The sequence below is a fragment of the Pyxicephalus adspersus genome, chromosome 2, assembly GCF_032062135.1.
Source record: "Pyxicephalus adspersus chromosome 2, UCB_Pads_2.0, whole genome shotgun sequence".
In the NCBI taxonomy this organism is placed as follows: Eukaryota; Metazoa; Chordata; class Amphibia; order Anura; family Pyxicephalidae; genus Pyxicephalus; species Pyxicephalus adspersus.
The window spans coordinates 52,367,844-52,384,401 of record NC_092859.1 but is presented as its reverse complement, the minus strand read 5'-3'; the positions used below and the strand labels follow the sequence as shown (position 1 = coordinate 52,384,401).

At 36.0% G+C, this 16,558-nt stretch overlaps 1 protein-coding gene across 3 annotated transcripts in view; it reads right to left on the bottom strand.

Moving 5' to 3' along the window:
- Positions 1-3,063: 3,063 nt before the first annotated feature.
- Positions 3,064-16,558, bottom strand: part of LOC140323580 (A disintegrin and metalloproteinase with thrombospondin motifs 2-like) — a 355,904-nt gene continuing 342,409 nt past the window's right edge. For all 3 annotated transcript variants that reach the window (XM_072400782.1, XM_072400783.1, XM_072400780.1), the window contains one exon: positions 3,064-3,866. In XM_072400782.1, the coding sequence (XP_072256883.1) occupies positions 3,436-3,866 (431 nt within the window). In that variant the 3' untranslated portion in view covers positions 3,064-3,435. The remainder of the gene's footprint in view (positions 3,867-16,558) is intronic.

Sequence of the window (16,558 nt, the reverse complement as noted above, 5' to 3'; positions counted from 1 at the left end):
ATGTCTTGATCTCTGCAGTCTCTGCAGTCTATTTCTCTTTTAATAAGAAGGTACTTTAATAGCTTTAGAAAGTGCAGCTTGACATTCCATGCTATTAGATCTATGACCTACCAGAACTCCCAGATCCTTTTACATTTCTGACTCCAAATGTATTCTCCCTAGACAGTATGAAGCATGCATGTTGTTAGCCCCCCAAGTGCATAACTTTACATTTATCAATATTAACCTCCCCAGCCGTAAGCCTCAGTGTGACTCGGGGTAAAAAAAAAAAACCTGCTGAAAGCGGTAACCCCTTTCTTTGTCTTTCATGAAAATGTATTTTACAGTATAATATAATAGTATGAGTATAATAAAGTTTGAAACACAAAATCATGTCAAAGTTTATTATTAAATTTATTATTTCATGACTTATTGTTTCAAACTTTAATATACTCATACTAATATATTATACTTTAAAACAAATTTTCATGAAAAGCAATGTACCGCTTTTAAACATATAAATCCAGACAGAAATGAACCGCCCTGGAGGTTAAATGTCATTTGACACTTGACTGGCCAATCAAATAATACATCCAAAACTGCTTGAAGAATATAGGCATCCTGTATGGACTTATTTCCATTACACAGTTTGGTGTCATCTGCAAACACAGAAATGGTATTTTTAATCCCAAACTCTTTATCCTTTATAAAAATGATAAGCGATAACAACACTGAGCCCTGGGGTACATCACTAATAACTTTAGACCATTCAGAGTATGAATCATTAATCACTACTCTCTGTATGCGGTCGGTAAGCCAGTTCTCTATCCATTTACCAATTGATTTTTAAAAACCTATAATTTGCATAATAACCTTCTTTGGTATACACTATATCAACTGCTAATCCACTGTCTACCTGTTTACCTACTTTTTCATAAAAAGATAGTAAATTTGCTTGAACTTTGGTCTTTCTTAAATACAAACTAACTAACACTTATAATATTATTTTCTAGCAGAAATTCCTATATGTGGTTCTTTATCAAACTCTCTAGGACCTTTCCAACTACAAATGGCAAATTTACCAGTCTGTAATTACTTAGTAATGGCTTTGCTACCTTTTTGGAACCACAAATTTGTTGGTACCATGGCAGTGATTAGAGCCGCTAAAAATTAGAAACACTGGCTGTGAAATAACTGAGCGCAGCTCTTTGAGGACATGTGGATATAATCCATCAGGTCCTGGTGTTTTTACTATCTTAATGTTCTCAATCATATCAATTTTGAGCCATTGTGGCTTGTTAAAGGCAGTGACATGCCTTTTCCTTATCCACAGTTACCAACCTCGAGACATCGAGGTGTCTTGAGGCCTACATGCTCCGATCTAATCTTTATGCTTTTAATATATTTAAAACATTTTTGTGGTTTGCCTTACTTTCTTTTGCAATCTGCCTTTCATCTTAAAGTTTTGGACATTTTGTTTCCTTTTTAAATATTTTTTTATATTCTTTATAGTTTTTAAATGATGGTGATCCTTCATATTTGAATTTTTGGAATAGCCTTTTCTTATTCTATATGGCTTTTTGAACATTAGCTGTGAGTCATATTTTAATTATCCTGTTTTTGCTTACTGTTTACCACTTACAATAAATGAAATCTTAATATGGTCACTGCTACCTAGATTATTTTTTATATGCACTTGGGATATAAGCTCTGCATTGTTAGAAAAAACTAGGTCCAGCAGAGTATCATTTCTCATTGAAGCTTCTATAAACTTGCATTAAATTTACCTGTAACGCCATTACTTCAGTCAATGTCAGGGTAGTGAAAAATTCCCCATTACTACAACTGTTCCTGCCTTTGCAGCCCTTACTATCTAAGCTAGTCATTGATTCTCTATTTCCTCCTGCACTTGGAGGCCTATAGCAGACTCCAATAATTAACTGTGTATTATGCATTCCTATATTCAACTCAACCCATAATGTCTCAACCTCATCACATGCTCTATCAACAATTTTTTTTCTTTCACATTCACTATCAGATCACCTCTCACATACAGACATCACCACCTTTTCATTTGACTCTTTACGAAAGAGAGTTTAACCAGGAATATTGACAGCCCAGTCATGTGAAGAAACAAATCCAGGATTCAACAAAACCATTACTGTGTTTAACGGCACTGTTTGCTAAATCCTTTTGTTTTTCATTAGTTAGTATTCCATAATCCAATGTTTGTGAGTAACATAGGAAAGGCCTTATACTTATCGATAACCCTCCCCCAACTAACTCCCATCCACTACTGTCTGACCTTTCTGCCACCTTATTTTAGTGTCCCACCTACTTTTTTGGAGCCACTTGCTTCACAGGCCAAAAGTGAGCCTATGATTATGTTCTTTAAATTGCAGAACTTGTACTGTGATTTGTAACATGAGAAATCTTTGTAACATGTACACAGATAGAAATTCATATTCAGTATAAGGTTCATCTGTTAAATTATGCCTGTTAACCCATAGCCCAACATAATTGGCCATGCCTAAGTTTTGCCATAGCAGCCACTGCTTTATAGTGGGTACCTTATTTCACTTGTTCTGGTGGGCCCCATGTCCCCAGTGGGTTCTTGATGATCAATAGTAAGTTTAATTTGCAACAATTTAATCTGAGTTCAATTGAGAAGAATTATTACACGTTAATAATATATTTTTCTTTTGCAACTGCCTATGGGGCTCAGGACAGCAGATTATTCAGCAACTGTTTGGGCACTTTGACTTTAGTACTTTAAGTTTTCTCTGAATGGATGACCAGTCGGAAAGATTTCTATGGCCAGGTATATCATAAGTGTTGCATGGCCTTACTCTCTAAACCAACTTTAAGGATCTTGGAACAATCTTTCTAACTTAGTCATTAGGGATCAACTGACAAAACTGCTTAGAAGACACATATCCACACACATGTACTCACAAACACTGGAGCCATTAGTAGAACTGTCTTTTATAATAATTTGGTAAAAATTGTAGTATATTAGGAGTTAGTTTTGAGAAATTCATTAACTAACCAAAAATCCTTTGCAGTTTGAAATCAATAAAATCATTTATGCATGAAAAAATTTTATATTGCAAAAGTTTCTAATTGTGCATTGTTACAAACAGAAAAAGATAATATCAAATGTAACATCACCAGTTAGTTACTGTTATAAAATGATTCTGATTAAAATGAAAAGCACCTGAAGTAATCTCTAACAATATCCATTTTTTGAATAATGATGAGATTCTTGTCCTCTGTAAGGGAAACACACCTGAGACTACTACTTTATTTCTGGAGTGCACAGTAGATTTACTTGGAATATTTCCTGATGTACTCTTTTGGACTCTGTTATGGTCTTTAGGAAAAATTTTAGATCCGTGCCATTTATATCTTCATGGTTGTCCTATGTGAAATGGGATCTATATATAAGCTTTTCAATTAATGTAACTTTTTCTTGGATTCTTGTAATTTTTCTGCAATTAGCTGTTGAATCCTTTGGTTTTTAGTCTTTTCATAAAAAGTCTTTCTTTGTGGAATGGTATTTGGCCGAGGAACTTCATTCTCATGTGCAATGATTTTGTATGGTACATCCACTCTGTTATTGTCTTGGGGGTTTCCAGTTAAGTTGATTGCTGGAACAATTACGTTATAATTAGGTGTTGGTGATAGTGTAGAAAGACCATTTGGGGTTGTTGAAACAGATGAAACAAGATTCTCAATACTATTATTTTTCCCAGACGTCTGGTCACTTTTTGGTACAGATGAATTACAGGACTTACAGCAGAGTCTGCTATAACCAGTCATTGAACAATAGCGAGATAGAATTTCCAGTCGACAGAAAAAAGATTTGTCTCCCAAGCAGTGTTCTTCTACAAAAAAAAGAAACAAAAAATATTAGAATTAGAATGCTAAAAAAACAAAGTGGCTCAAGTAATACATGTTGGAATATTAAAAAAAGGTTTTCAACCTTCTCAAATGTAGACAAATGTGTGAATTTGTACCATATCAAATATCTGATGACAGTCTGATGTGCAATGTTTAAGATTTTTATTTCCTGACAACTCCCTGAATAGGTTATAACCCATGGATTGTACAGATTCCTTTTGAGGGGCAGACCCTTTTCTGAAGAATTATACGTTAAGAACAGGGGATGTGAGCAGGCAGAGTTTAGTAGACAATTTACTGAGTGAATAAAATAGAAACCAGGGCAAAGCTGGCACTATATATTGGGACTTTGAGCAGAAAGAAAACAAAAAGCAGAAAAAAAGATATGTATTGATTAAGGAGGCAACTGAGTACCTAAGGCTTATTTCAGATGCTGTACCTGAAGTACCAGAATGTGTTGTTTCTAAAACTAAACTTTTTTTTTTTTTACTTTTTTAAGATCATAGGGTGGTGAATAACTCTTCTAAAAATCTAAATGAGATCAGTGTAAATTAAGATTGATCTCTGGGTAAAAATAGGATTAGCTTATCGAATTAATTTATTTTGCTTATCTCTGGTGGTGGTCCCTTGCATTGCACACTTTTCTGTAGGATGGCACTTTGGTGCACAACTGTTTGATTTCTACTTGATGTTTGTATAGCCCTTGTTAAGGTACACAGCAGGCAAACTTCATATCTAAGCGAATAAGACATCTAAGCGAACATTTCTGCTAAAGGCTAAAGGAATTCTTCCACATTCCAAAAATCAGAAGCACTTTAAGGTGTGTCAACCTGAAAAAATTAACATGCAAGCATGCCACCCTGTCGATGAAAGTGTGATATTTTATGGGAGAAACACTCATCCAAAAAACTTGCTTTGGAGGNNNNTTAATGGTGGACTAAGCAGCACAACTTAAGAGCTCCTGCAGCTGCCTGGGAGTTCCAGCAGCTTTGCACTGTTTGTGCACCTCTTTTCTCAGCTTCAGTACCCAGCAGAGAGACCCAGTGGAGGAGCTGAGGAGCCTGGTAAGTTTTCAGGCTTCTTCTTGACGGGTGGATGTAGTACCCGCGACCAGGCTGCAAAGATGTGGCCTCAATTTGAAGCCAGGACCGTAGCCTGAGGACTGGAGGACCAGGCCGCAAAGTCTGCTCTCAATTTGTAGATGCCTTGCGGCATGAGCCATGAGTGATATATGAGCTATCCATAAATTTGGATAGCAACATGGTCGTTTGCAGGCCAGCTATAATAATGAGTTCCAGGCAATGCAGTGTTCTCTGCAACAGGAGACACAGAGCTTTTTTCCCTATTGGTATCCCTAGAAAGAACTTTAACATCTCATGATGCCTAAATAATGCGCTTTTCTTACTCCATAATGACAAAAAAAATTGCAGTAGACGAAATAACATCAGCATTCGGGTGCTGCCGGAAACAGTACCTAACTCCGAACGAGCCAACGCCGCTTCTTTAATTTTCTCCAAACTGCTGGACATACCAACTGACATGAACATAGAAATTGACAGAGTTTATAGAAGTCCTGGCCAACTTAGCAGGGACCTGCAGAGGGCGAGAAACGCCATACATACAGACGTCATACAGAGACGCGGAGGCCAAGAAACTTCATACATTTTTATAGAACCAAAGAGGACATTATGCATAAGGCTCGGAACGCATAATCCATTGAATATGCAGGTATGCAACTACAACTATTATCTGACCTATACCTATACCTAAACCTTTTCACTCTCTTCTACGTGAGCAGAACATTCCATACCGTTGGGGATATCCTTTTATCTGCCAAGAAGGGAACAACCACATTCTCAGAGAGCCTTCAGATTTACAACAGCTTCTTTCAGATTTAAATCTTCCTAACATTCCACTTCAGGTTTGGCCCACGGTGATGTCCCTACTGCACAGGGGACGTTGAGTGCATCAACCTCTCACCCACAACACACTACATCCGCCCCTGTTACTACTGTGTCTGATCGCTCTATGGTATCCTCTACTCACCTACTGCCTCCAGTACAGAGAATCACTGAGGCTATGTGAATTTCCACCACTTTGGCGCAACCACCTCTGTTTATCGGATTAGTTCCTTGTTCCTGTTCTATGGTGCAACCACCACTGTTTCCCGGATTAGTTCCTTGTTCCTGGTCTAGGGTGTTTAACACCATATCAACATATTTAACATGGCATATTTCATACCATCATACCGTCACAGATTTTAGGCGAGTTCTTTTTTTTATTTTTTTTATTTATGATTTCATCACTACTTGAGCCTGTGACCGTGGAAGCTCTGCCCTTATTTTTCCAGGGACACCAATGACCCAAAGAATACTTACTCTTGGAACTCTCCTGAATATATCCATTGCCATCTGCTTTGTTTTCCTTAATTGCCTCCACGAGTTCCCCTGGCTTATCCAGGAGTCTCTATAGCCTTTCATTAATCATTGCCACTCCAACTTATAGACACTCTTATAGACCCTCAGGGCAGATACCTGTTTGCCAGGATCACCATCCAGGGATGCAAAACACCATTTTTTTCTAAATTAATCGCAAATCGCATTTCACCATATATGTCTTCTTTGATCCACTCTGACCAGCCTGGATATTACATATGGAAGAGAGGTGAGGGACAACACCCTCAAGACAATCCTCCATACACGGGCAGCTAAATCCCTGAACATACCTATGTGCCTTTTATTGGTGGACACTGAAAAGGCCTTTGACTTATGCCTTAAAACAAATAGGCCTTGGGCCAATCATGATTTCTCGCATCACAGCCCTATATTTGTTCTGACATGCTCGCGTAAGAATAAATGGGTCTCTTTTAGCACCATTCCCAATACAAAACAGCACCAGGCAAGGCTTTTTCCTATCTGGTTCATTAGGTTCAGACCTACATAGATATGACTCCCTTCCCTTATCCTTGTTCGCCAGAAATACCACACTGAAAATGAATATCTTCACCTGTACACTCTACATCTTCCAGTTCTGATTTTTTTGCTTATTACTGGGCATCTACCCTAATACTAATGGTTGACTGGTTTCATAACAGAAACAGGAAGAGTTGGTTGGTATTGGAGAATGCACTTCCCCCCTGCACCTAAGGTCGCTGCCATGGGTGGACAGCCTGCACATACGCTCTTCCTACCCTCTGTTTTTTAAGTTTAGGGACAAACTCTTATGAACAGGGAAACTATACTATAGGCCGAGTCCTTTGACTTCTCTATTCCCACCACAAGCCCTGGAGACAAACTACAAGATCCTTTCCGGGTGATATCAATACCCTATAGATTTGCACCCTATATACCCTTCTCCTTGACACATGTTGGCAATGCTTATCTCATAGAGGTTCTATGATTCATTTGTGGTGGGAATGCCCAGATATCTTTTGTTTAAGGGAGACAATCATGAAGCTGTATAATACATTCACAGGGTCTGATGTCTCTAAGAACACCAAGGTGGCACTACTATCCCTGATCCCAGACTCTATCAAACATGCCAAACGGAGTTTGTTATGCCACTTTTTTAAGGATTGGTTTGCGGAATTGGAGAGAATCCAAGACATGGAGCAGTTGATTGCAGAAGATGATGATCAGATGGAAAAGTACAAAATGATGTGGGACACGTGGGATTGGTTTAAAGAATCCCTCCAATTTCAAGTCTTTCTATCCTGAGTGGAGTGGAGGTTTCTTGGCATTGGGAAAGCAAATTTCCCTCCTTTAAACCCCTTCCCTTTATACCATCCATTGGCCATTTTGTCTTATCCTGCTCATATCTATCCCTCTCCCCTCTTTCCCTAATAATACCTTTTTATTCCTCCCCCCCTTCACCCTCCAAACCAATAGGGCTACGTGTATGTGTATTTGTTTTCTAGTTTTCCCACACTGGTATTGTTAGATAAAAATACAAAACACATGGATTTATATTATTTATGATTATATCAGCACTTGAATAGCTGTTCGACTAATTTAGCACTTTTTATTTTCTGGTGACTGCATCAACGAGCCAACAATACATTTTCTATAATGTAATTGACAGAAATTAAGACATAATCAAGGACAATAATGCATACAGCCTATATTTTAATATAGGCTCGATGTGAGGACCATCAATTGTTTTTAGTTTATTACACCTGTTATGTGTTTCATGCTAAATTTTTTTCCAAGAATATCTTACCCCCCCCCACTTTATATATGCACATGTGTATAATGCATGTAACTATGTTGCTTGTTTGTTCATTATAAAAAAAAACCTAATAAAGCAAATTGAAACAAAAAAAAATGCTCTAATTATTGTTAATAAGGGGGGGGGGGACAGGAGAGTGTCAGAGTGTGAGCTCCTCTGTACAAAGAAAAATCAAGGAGGACTCAGAGAACATTAGGATAGTCAGTTGAACGGAGACAAGAAAAGAATCACAACAGGCTATGCTGCTGCTGGGTAATATCTCAGACTTTAATCCAATTGCATAGTGTGTGTGTGCGAGTGGGGAGGGGTCTTTAATTGGGATTGTATTTGTGAAATGTGTACTTGCCTTTGTTTTAGTGCATATTTCTTTTGTCGGTTTTATTTTGATTTATTGTTTTTTCTAATGGTTTGTTGATTTTGTCCGTATTATAATTTTATTATTAGGTGACATAACGTGTGTGTTTCTTTCACTGACAATTCACCTCAAAGAGCCGACAAGGGCACTGAATGGTTGGATAAGTATCAATAATTTTATAAAAAGATAGTATATTATTCAAATGATTTTGTGTACATAATATCCATCATAAATTCTGTACACTGTAGAACAAAGAAACTTCTGATGGCAAATTCAGAGTATATTTGGCATCCTGTAGTTCAATTTCAACAACAAGGGGGATTGGATAAAGCTGCGTACACACGTCCAACTTTTATCGTTGGAAATGAACGGCGAACGAACGACGAACGACCAATTGGCCAAAAATCGTTTGTAAAAAAAGTAACCAACGACGCCGACTAACGAGGATAGTCGTTGGAAATGAACGACCGGACCGGCGGATCGGATTGGACGACGATCGTTGACCATCTATCGTGTGTACGGTCGTTCAGTGATCGTGCATGTTCTGAGCATGCGCGATGAACAAACGTTTGATCGATACAGGCTGTATTGTGTATGCGAGTGTGTGTGTATGTATATATATATATATATATATAAAAATATATATTCATATATATATATATATATACATACATATACATATATATATATATACATACATATACATATATATATATACATAAATATATATCTGTATGTACAGGATCGGTGCTATATGATCGTTCGCAGATATCGTGCAGGATCGTTCATCGTTTGTTTACCAACGATAATAATTGGAAGTGTGTACTTAGCTTAAGGTTGTAAATAAATTTGGTGCTGCAGATTATTTGGGATCCAGGCCCGAAGTGTCCTGAAAGGAATGGGTGGGCCAGGCACTCCATCCTGGTTCCAGGATCAGGATTTCTGGAAAGCACCTGGCTGATGCTAAAAAGGAGAGTGCCTTTAACATAGGGGGAGTTGCAGCCTGAGGACCGGTGGGTCAGGTGAAGAGGCTGTGTGATGCCTGTGAACTGTGAGGTCCCACACTGCTTGAGTCTGGAAGACCAATAACTCTGCAGAGCATAAAAAGCCAGAAAGCTACATTTTGTGTTTATATACTTTTTTTCATGTCATTATGTGATGACATTGATCCCCCTGCAAAGTAATATCCTAAACTTTGATGTGTTTTAGAGTTTTTTGAAAATAAAAGGGGGCAAAGCACCCTGAAGTTGAATTCAAAATCTAGAGTACCTCTCTGCAGCGAATGCATTTGGTCCTAATCCCACAATCCCACACAAAACATATTGATATTTTTGAAAATTAGAGAAGAAGCTAACTTTTTTTAGATGGGGAAACTGTTAAGAGTATCTAATGCTTATCTGTTTAAATACAATGTGTATCTGTTTATATATTACGTATAATATTTAAGCCTAAAACTTGTACATTAATACTAATTATGGGTTATATGTGGGAGCAACAACAAATTAGAAAACAAAAATTCCCCCTCAAAAAAAAAAAAAAAATTATATATATATATATATATATATATATATATATGTATGTATATATATTTATATATAAAATCTACCCTATATAAATGGTCTATACAGAGAACTTGCCTCACAATTATTAACTGGAGAGACTCTTCATCTAGAGGAGAAGAAGTTTAAACTCTGCTTAAGGTAGAGTAAGGTCAGTGAGATGTTGGCCCTGATTTATTAAAGTTCTCCAAGGCTGAAGAGAATACACTTTCATCAGTGAAGCTAGGTAACCAGCAAACCTGTAATGGATTTCCTAAAAGTCAGGCTATTTGTTAGCAAATGTTTTCAATCCTGGACCAGATCCATTCCAGGTTTGCTGGTTCACCCAGCTTCACTGATGAAAGTGTACTCTCTCCAGCCTTGGAGAACTTTATTAAATCAGTGCCGTTGAATAGGCTTGGCCAGGGAGTAAGTTTAACACATTCCATAGATTGCTTTAAGAAAGAGCTGAATGCTTTTCCAGAAGCACAGAATATAATTGAGTATTAAAGTGTAAAAAAATTACACCAGAGACCTCCTCACAGGATCAGGAAGAATTTTTCCCCCTGTTGGAGTAAATGCAACTATTTTACAAGGGTTTTTTGCCTTCCTCTGTATCAACTTTGTAGATATGGTTTTATCAGAAATATGCTGGTTTCTAGTATGTTTATTTACCTACTTGTTGAAATTGATGGTCTTTTTTTAACCTATGTAACTTACTGTATGTAGATTCGTATCATTTAAATGTTTTGGAATAGCCTAGTAAAACTCCACAACTCAATCCAATTGATAATCTGTGGCATGGCTTGATAATTGTGGAATTCTAACACAACCCATCTAATTTTAAGGAACTTTGAGTATTAGTCACTGATAGCAGTGATATAATTTAGTATTGCTTCCACTGCTACACTTTATCGTTTACCCATGGTTTTACATGTCAAATGATGAGGGACACGTTAAAGGCAATAAACAAAGGTTGACAACAAAATTTTCACTCTCTTACACCAATATTAGCCTTTATTTTTACACTCATCATGAGGAGAAAATTGTTCTTTTCATTTAATTACCAGCAATGTAAAGGACACCATGATGATGTACAAAGTGTTGCAGTCACAGTCCTGACCAGAAATTCTATTATCTCAACACTTTCTGGCTGATAATTATTCTCCAACAATTTTAATAAAGGTCTTAGTAGGTAGCCTCAGAACTAGATCTCTGTTTTGAGTACTTGCACAGAAAAGCATAAGTAAATACATTCTTGAATTTTGCCAGTCTTTTGTTTTGCTTGTTGTTTTACATTTTTACTGCAGAAAACTTTATGGGAGACATAAACAGTAGTGCTCCTAACTGGTCTATGACAGCCTTTTTTAACATGCTCATACTGAGAAAAGAAAGACAAATACCCTGATACTCAGAAGGTTAAACCTCTCAAAAGAAATGACTTTATTTTTAAACCTAACTAACCTCCAACCGAACAGACACTCCATATAATCACTCGGTTTAACAAACATTGCCAAGAAGCCAACAAAATATTATCTCAACATTGGGGAATTTTAACAGCAGATCCAACCATTTGTACATATGTACACACCAAACTACAGATTATTTATTAGAAATCTACTTCCCCTAAAGATTCCTTGATTTCAAGTTATTACAATCCCTATCCAGAAGAACCTACACAATCCCTTAATAAATGTGGAAAATGTAAGCAATGTAATTGGGTTAAAAATAATCAGGTAATATGTTTACCCAATGGTTCAGTGCTCAAACTTAAATATCAAAAGAACTGTTCATCTTTCAATGTGGACGCTTATATGTTGTAAAAAAAAAGCTTTTAAAAGCATATTTTTGAACATATATATTCCCAATAAAAGCAGTAAAATAATCACTCCCATAAGTTACGTTGACACAAAACATAATTTCAATGCGAATTGTATTACATTTCCTGCCTTGAAGTATCTTCAAACTCAAAAGGGGGGTATTTGCATAGAATTCTCCTGCAATATGAATCCAAATTAAATTTTCTACTGAATGCAATCAGATTCCCAAGTTTGAACAATGCATTTAATTTTTAGACTGTTTCTATGTGGGTAGACAATAACACAGCTCAAAATAAAAAATATTTCACTTGCCAAGCATTTTTCCATAAATTTAGTGTATTTCAGGTATGCTGAATCCAAAAATCACATTAGTTTCATTGAATTGGCTCGAGTTCTTGTGATACAGGAATCGGAATAGATGATTTTACCAACAACAAATGTTAACAGCATATTATTATCAATCTTTATTTACACTGATGTTTTGCATTTTATGTAATAAATGTAGCATTGTTTTCATTGAAACTTTCATTTGCCTTCTTTTTATTCCTACCTTTTCTGTTTTTTCATAAACATGAGTTCTTCAAGAAGAAGTTGTTTAAATTACCCTAATGTATTTTGCTACATTTGTGGTGAATATTCTTAGCAAAAACAGAGAAGAAACATTACAGAATTTGTGAAACAAGCATATCTTGCATATTTTGGTATTAAACTGGGGGACCAAGATAAGTATTGGGCTCCCCATATGGTATGAAAAACTTGTGTAGAGTGTCTACGTCAGTGGAAAAATGGAAAACTGAAAAGTATGAAATTTGGTGTACCTATGGTATGATGAGAACCCAAAAATCATCATAATGATTGTTATTTTTGTGCTGTGAATGTTAAAGGTTTCAATCATTACAAGAAAAACAAGTGGGGGTACCCTCATTAGGAATCAACAAGACGACCTGTGCCGCATGGTGCTGATATTCCCATACCAGTGTTCAGTACACTCCCTTATATTCCTGTATCGGACATGGAGGATATACAGGGTTTGGAGTGTAATCCAGGAGTTGAAGTGAATATGAAGGAAGTGTTTCATCAAACCAGCAGTTCTCCCAAGAAGAGCTCAATGATTCAATATGTGACCTAAGTCTGTCAACACAAGCATCCGAACTTTTAGCATCCAGGCTAAAAGAAAAGAACTGTCTTAGACTGGCAGTTAAAATAACGGTTTATAGGAGGTGACATCATTAACGAGCCATTGGTTGACAAAGAAAAAATCATTCTCCCTCCACTATACATACAGTTGGGAGTAATAAAGCAATTTTTAGTGCTCTGAACAAGAATGGTGATTGCTTCAAATACATTTGTAGAATCTTCCCTGGATTGAGTACTGAAAAATTAAAAGCAGGAATCTTTGATGGACCCCAGATTTGGAAACTGATAAATGATTCAAATTTCACAAGTTACATGACTGATACTGAAGCTTCTGCTTGGCACAGCTATGTCATGGTTTACAAGAACCTCCTCGATAACCATAAAGCACAAATTATGAAGAACTGGTACAAAACTTTCAACTAAAACTTTAAAAATTTGGGTGCTACTCTGAGCATAAAGGTACACTATCTCCATAGCCATTTACAAAAATTTCCAGAAAACCTTGGCGATTTCAGTGAGGAACAAGGGTAGAGGAAAGGTTGCATCAAGATATAAAGGTGATGGAAGAAAGGTATCAGGGCAAATAGGATAGACACATGATGGCAGACTACTTCTGGAGCCTTCAACGTGATTGTCCTGATCATCAGCATAAAAGGAAATCATACAAACTGAGTTTTTCAATGACTTTTTTGGTTCTGTAAATATACTAAATAAAGAATATAATGACTTTTTTTTAAAATTAGAATGTTGTATAAGTAGGCATATCTCATTTAATTTTGCTTAAAGTTCATGTTTCATTAGTTTTCTTTGAGGTTATTATTTTAAAAAAAACTAGAGCCAATCTAGCAAAACCAATACCATATTTGGAATCTGTGCATCAAACATAACCTAAATGACTTTATTCCTTTTGGCAAGTAAATGTTTATTGACCAGTGTAATGATTATATATCCTTTGTTCAAAGCCATCTCGGGAGATTATTGATTTACACATATTTTCCCATTGGGCTCCTCTCTTTACAATTTAGGTATAGCAGCATAAAAATTAGCATTTTGTATCATGAATCCTTGAATCATTTCATTCTTTACAAATAGTTGGAATAGAAATTTTGTCCTACTTCATTGTTGTAAAGGCTAGTGTTATGCTTCTGCTCATACAACTACTATTTGTACACTATTGTTTATTCATTTGTTCGTATTTCATTGCTAGTATTATCCATTATCCTGATTTTCATGTTCGTCCTTCTTGTCATGTGTGTAATTTATAATTTTATATTTATTGCCATTGTAATGTGTATTGGTGACTTTATTTACACAATGAAATAAGTGTATGAATTTATTGTATATAGAATTGAAGTGAATAACAAATATCATTAGCATTACTTTGTTTAGTTTATTCCTGATTTATGTGTATGCACATGTATATTATTGTTTAATTTAAGTTATAATTGTATATACCTAAAGCTGTTCTGCATTATTCTGCTTAAGAATACTCTCTTTATCTGCATGTAGGCACAATTTCCTTTACATATGCAGATTACACACATCTGCACTGTATTTACATGCTCAAGTAGATGCTTCTCCCATCCCAGATTCTCATCCAGATGTGTCCATTCTTCTTTTGCTCTTATTCTTTTGACAGTTATCTTTGCTATAAGTAGACATAACTTTTGTCCAATTACTGTCATTACCTATATAGCCATGTACTCTATACTGCAAGCCACAAATATCCCCGATGAAGCCTAATTTTCTGGTGAAACGCATCGGGTTTAAGAGAGACGGCTGCTATCATTAGATGTTGTACCTGTTACCTTTTGTCTAGAAGAAACCTATTTTGCGAAGTATTGTAAGCCCCATTTATTTCATTTTTTTGTGTTAGAAGTTTGCTGTCTAGTGCCACCTAGTGGCCCTACTTGAATATTGTCATGAATTATCTATTATGATCTGATACAATATATAGTAAACACTCTGTTTTCTTTCCAAAAGAAACCCTCTGTCTCTTTAGTATACATTTTTTGTTTGATTTATCAGGGGTTGGCAAAGCAGAGATTACAGGTTGAGTAACTCCCATAACTCCAATGTGTTAAAGCCAATGTGTTCCAGGGGCTCTAGAATGATATTACAAAATATAGAATATACAATTAAAAAAAGATTTAATTGAATATTTATTTTTACAATAAATTCTGTATACAGAAGTATAAACTTTAATGTAACATACATGGTAAATGCAGTACTTATTATGACATTTATCTTAAAAAAACATAGTGTGAGTAATAACTATACTGAGAAAATATATTTATAGAAAATTCATTTAAAAATATGCAGAGGTTTGTGTAATACAATACAGGGTAATACAACATATGGCGAAGATAATAAATACCATCAGAACAGAGTGTTACAGACAAAAAGGAGGTGGTTCTGTTTCACTCGGCAAACATGCAAAATGTCACTGATATTTGAATTTCATATCTGGCATATCAAAAACTACCCAACCATGATGATAGCTTATTTTAAGTTACCTAAACATCTTAGCACTAAAAAGAGATGTAAAATCATGTACATATTTGTAGTACTGATAAGTAGTGTTGGTGTTTGAATTCGGGTTGTCTTTAAATTTGACCCAAAGATGGCTGTTCGAATTCGGGTGGACCTGATACAAAAAAAAAAAAATGGTAAAAATTTGGAAAAAAAAATGTAAAAAAGTGTTAAAAAATAAAAATTAATGTTAAATTAATTTATTGAGTGTTTGTTTTTATTTTTTTTTTTTTTTTTTTTTTTTTTTTACAGGGTATCCTACAATGACATGATATCTCTTACTCTGTATGAGAGTCTGTAATCATTGAGGAGAGTGTGCGATCCCTGAGGGACTATAGGTTAATTAACCTGTGGTGCCCCGGGGATGGTAGTGGAACTGGAGAGTTTATCTGCAGTTCAGTTCCCACGTCACATGACCGTGGGAACTTTGTGGTCACAGCTCTGACTGCAGGTGATCCCCGAGGCACTAGAGGTTGAATGGGGACAAGTTTCATCATTCATCACATCAAGTGCCCTATGTTCTTGGATAGAGAAACTCTATCCAAGAACACATACTACTAGCAACAGCAATCAAGATCGCTGTTGCAGTCCTGTAGTATGTGTTCCTTGATAGAGTTTCTCTATCCAAGGACACAGGACTCCCTGTGTTCTTGGATAGAGAAACCCTATCTAAGAACACATACAACTATTAAAGGGCTGCAAGAGCTATCAGATTAATAGTCCCTTAATAGGCCCTTAATAGTCCATAAAAATAACCCGAATTCCCCCACCATTGACTTAAAAACTTCAAACATGACTTCGAACCAAATCTCACTATTCAGTCGAATAGCTGTCAAATTGAATAGTGAATATATTCAATCAACACTACTGATAAGGTACCAGTACTAGGATCACAGAAGAAGTACAGAACACAAGACACTTTGAAGCTTTAGATCCTAAACTGTAATATAGCTGATTTTGTGTGCAAAATGATCCACAGGACTCTATGCTGGGTAGATCAGCCAAACCCTTCATCAATGATTGAACCAGCATCGATTCAATTAGTTCCAAATTATGGTACCACCTGG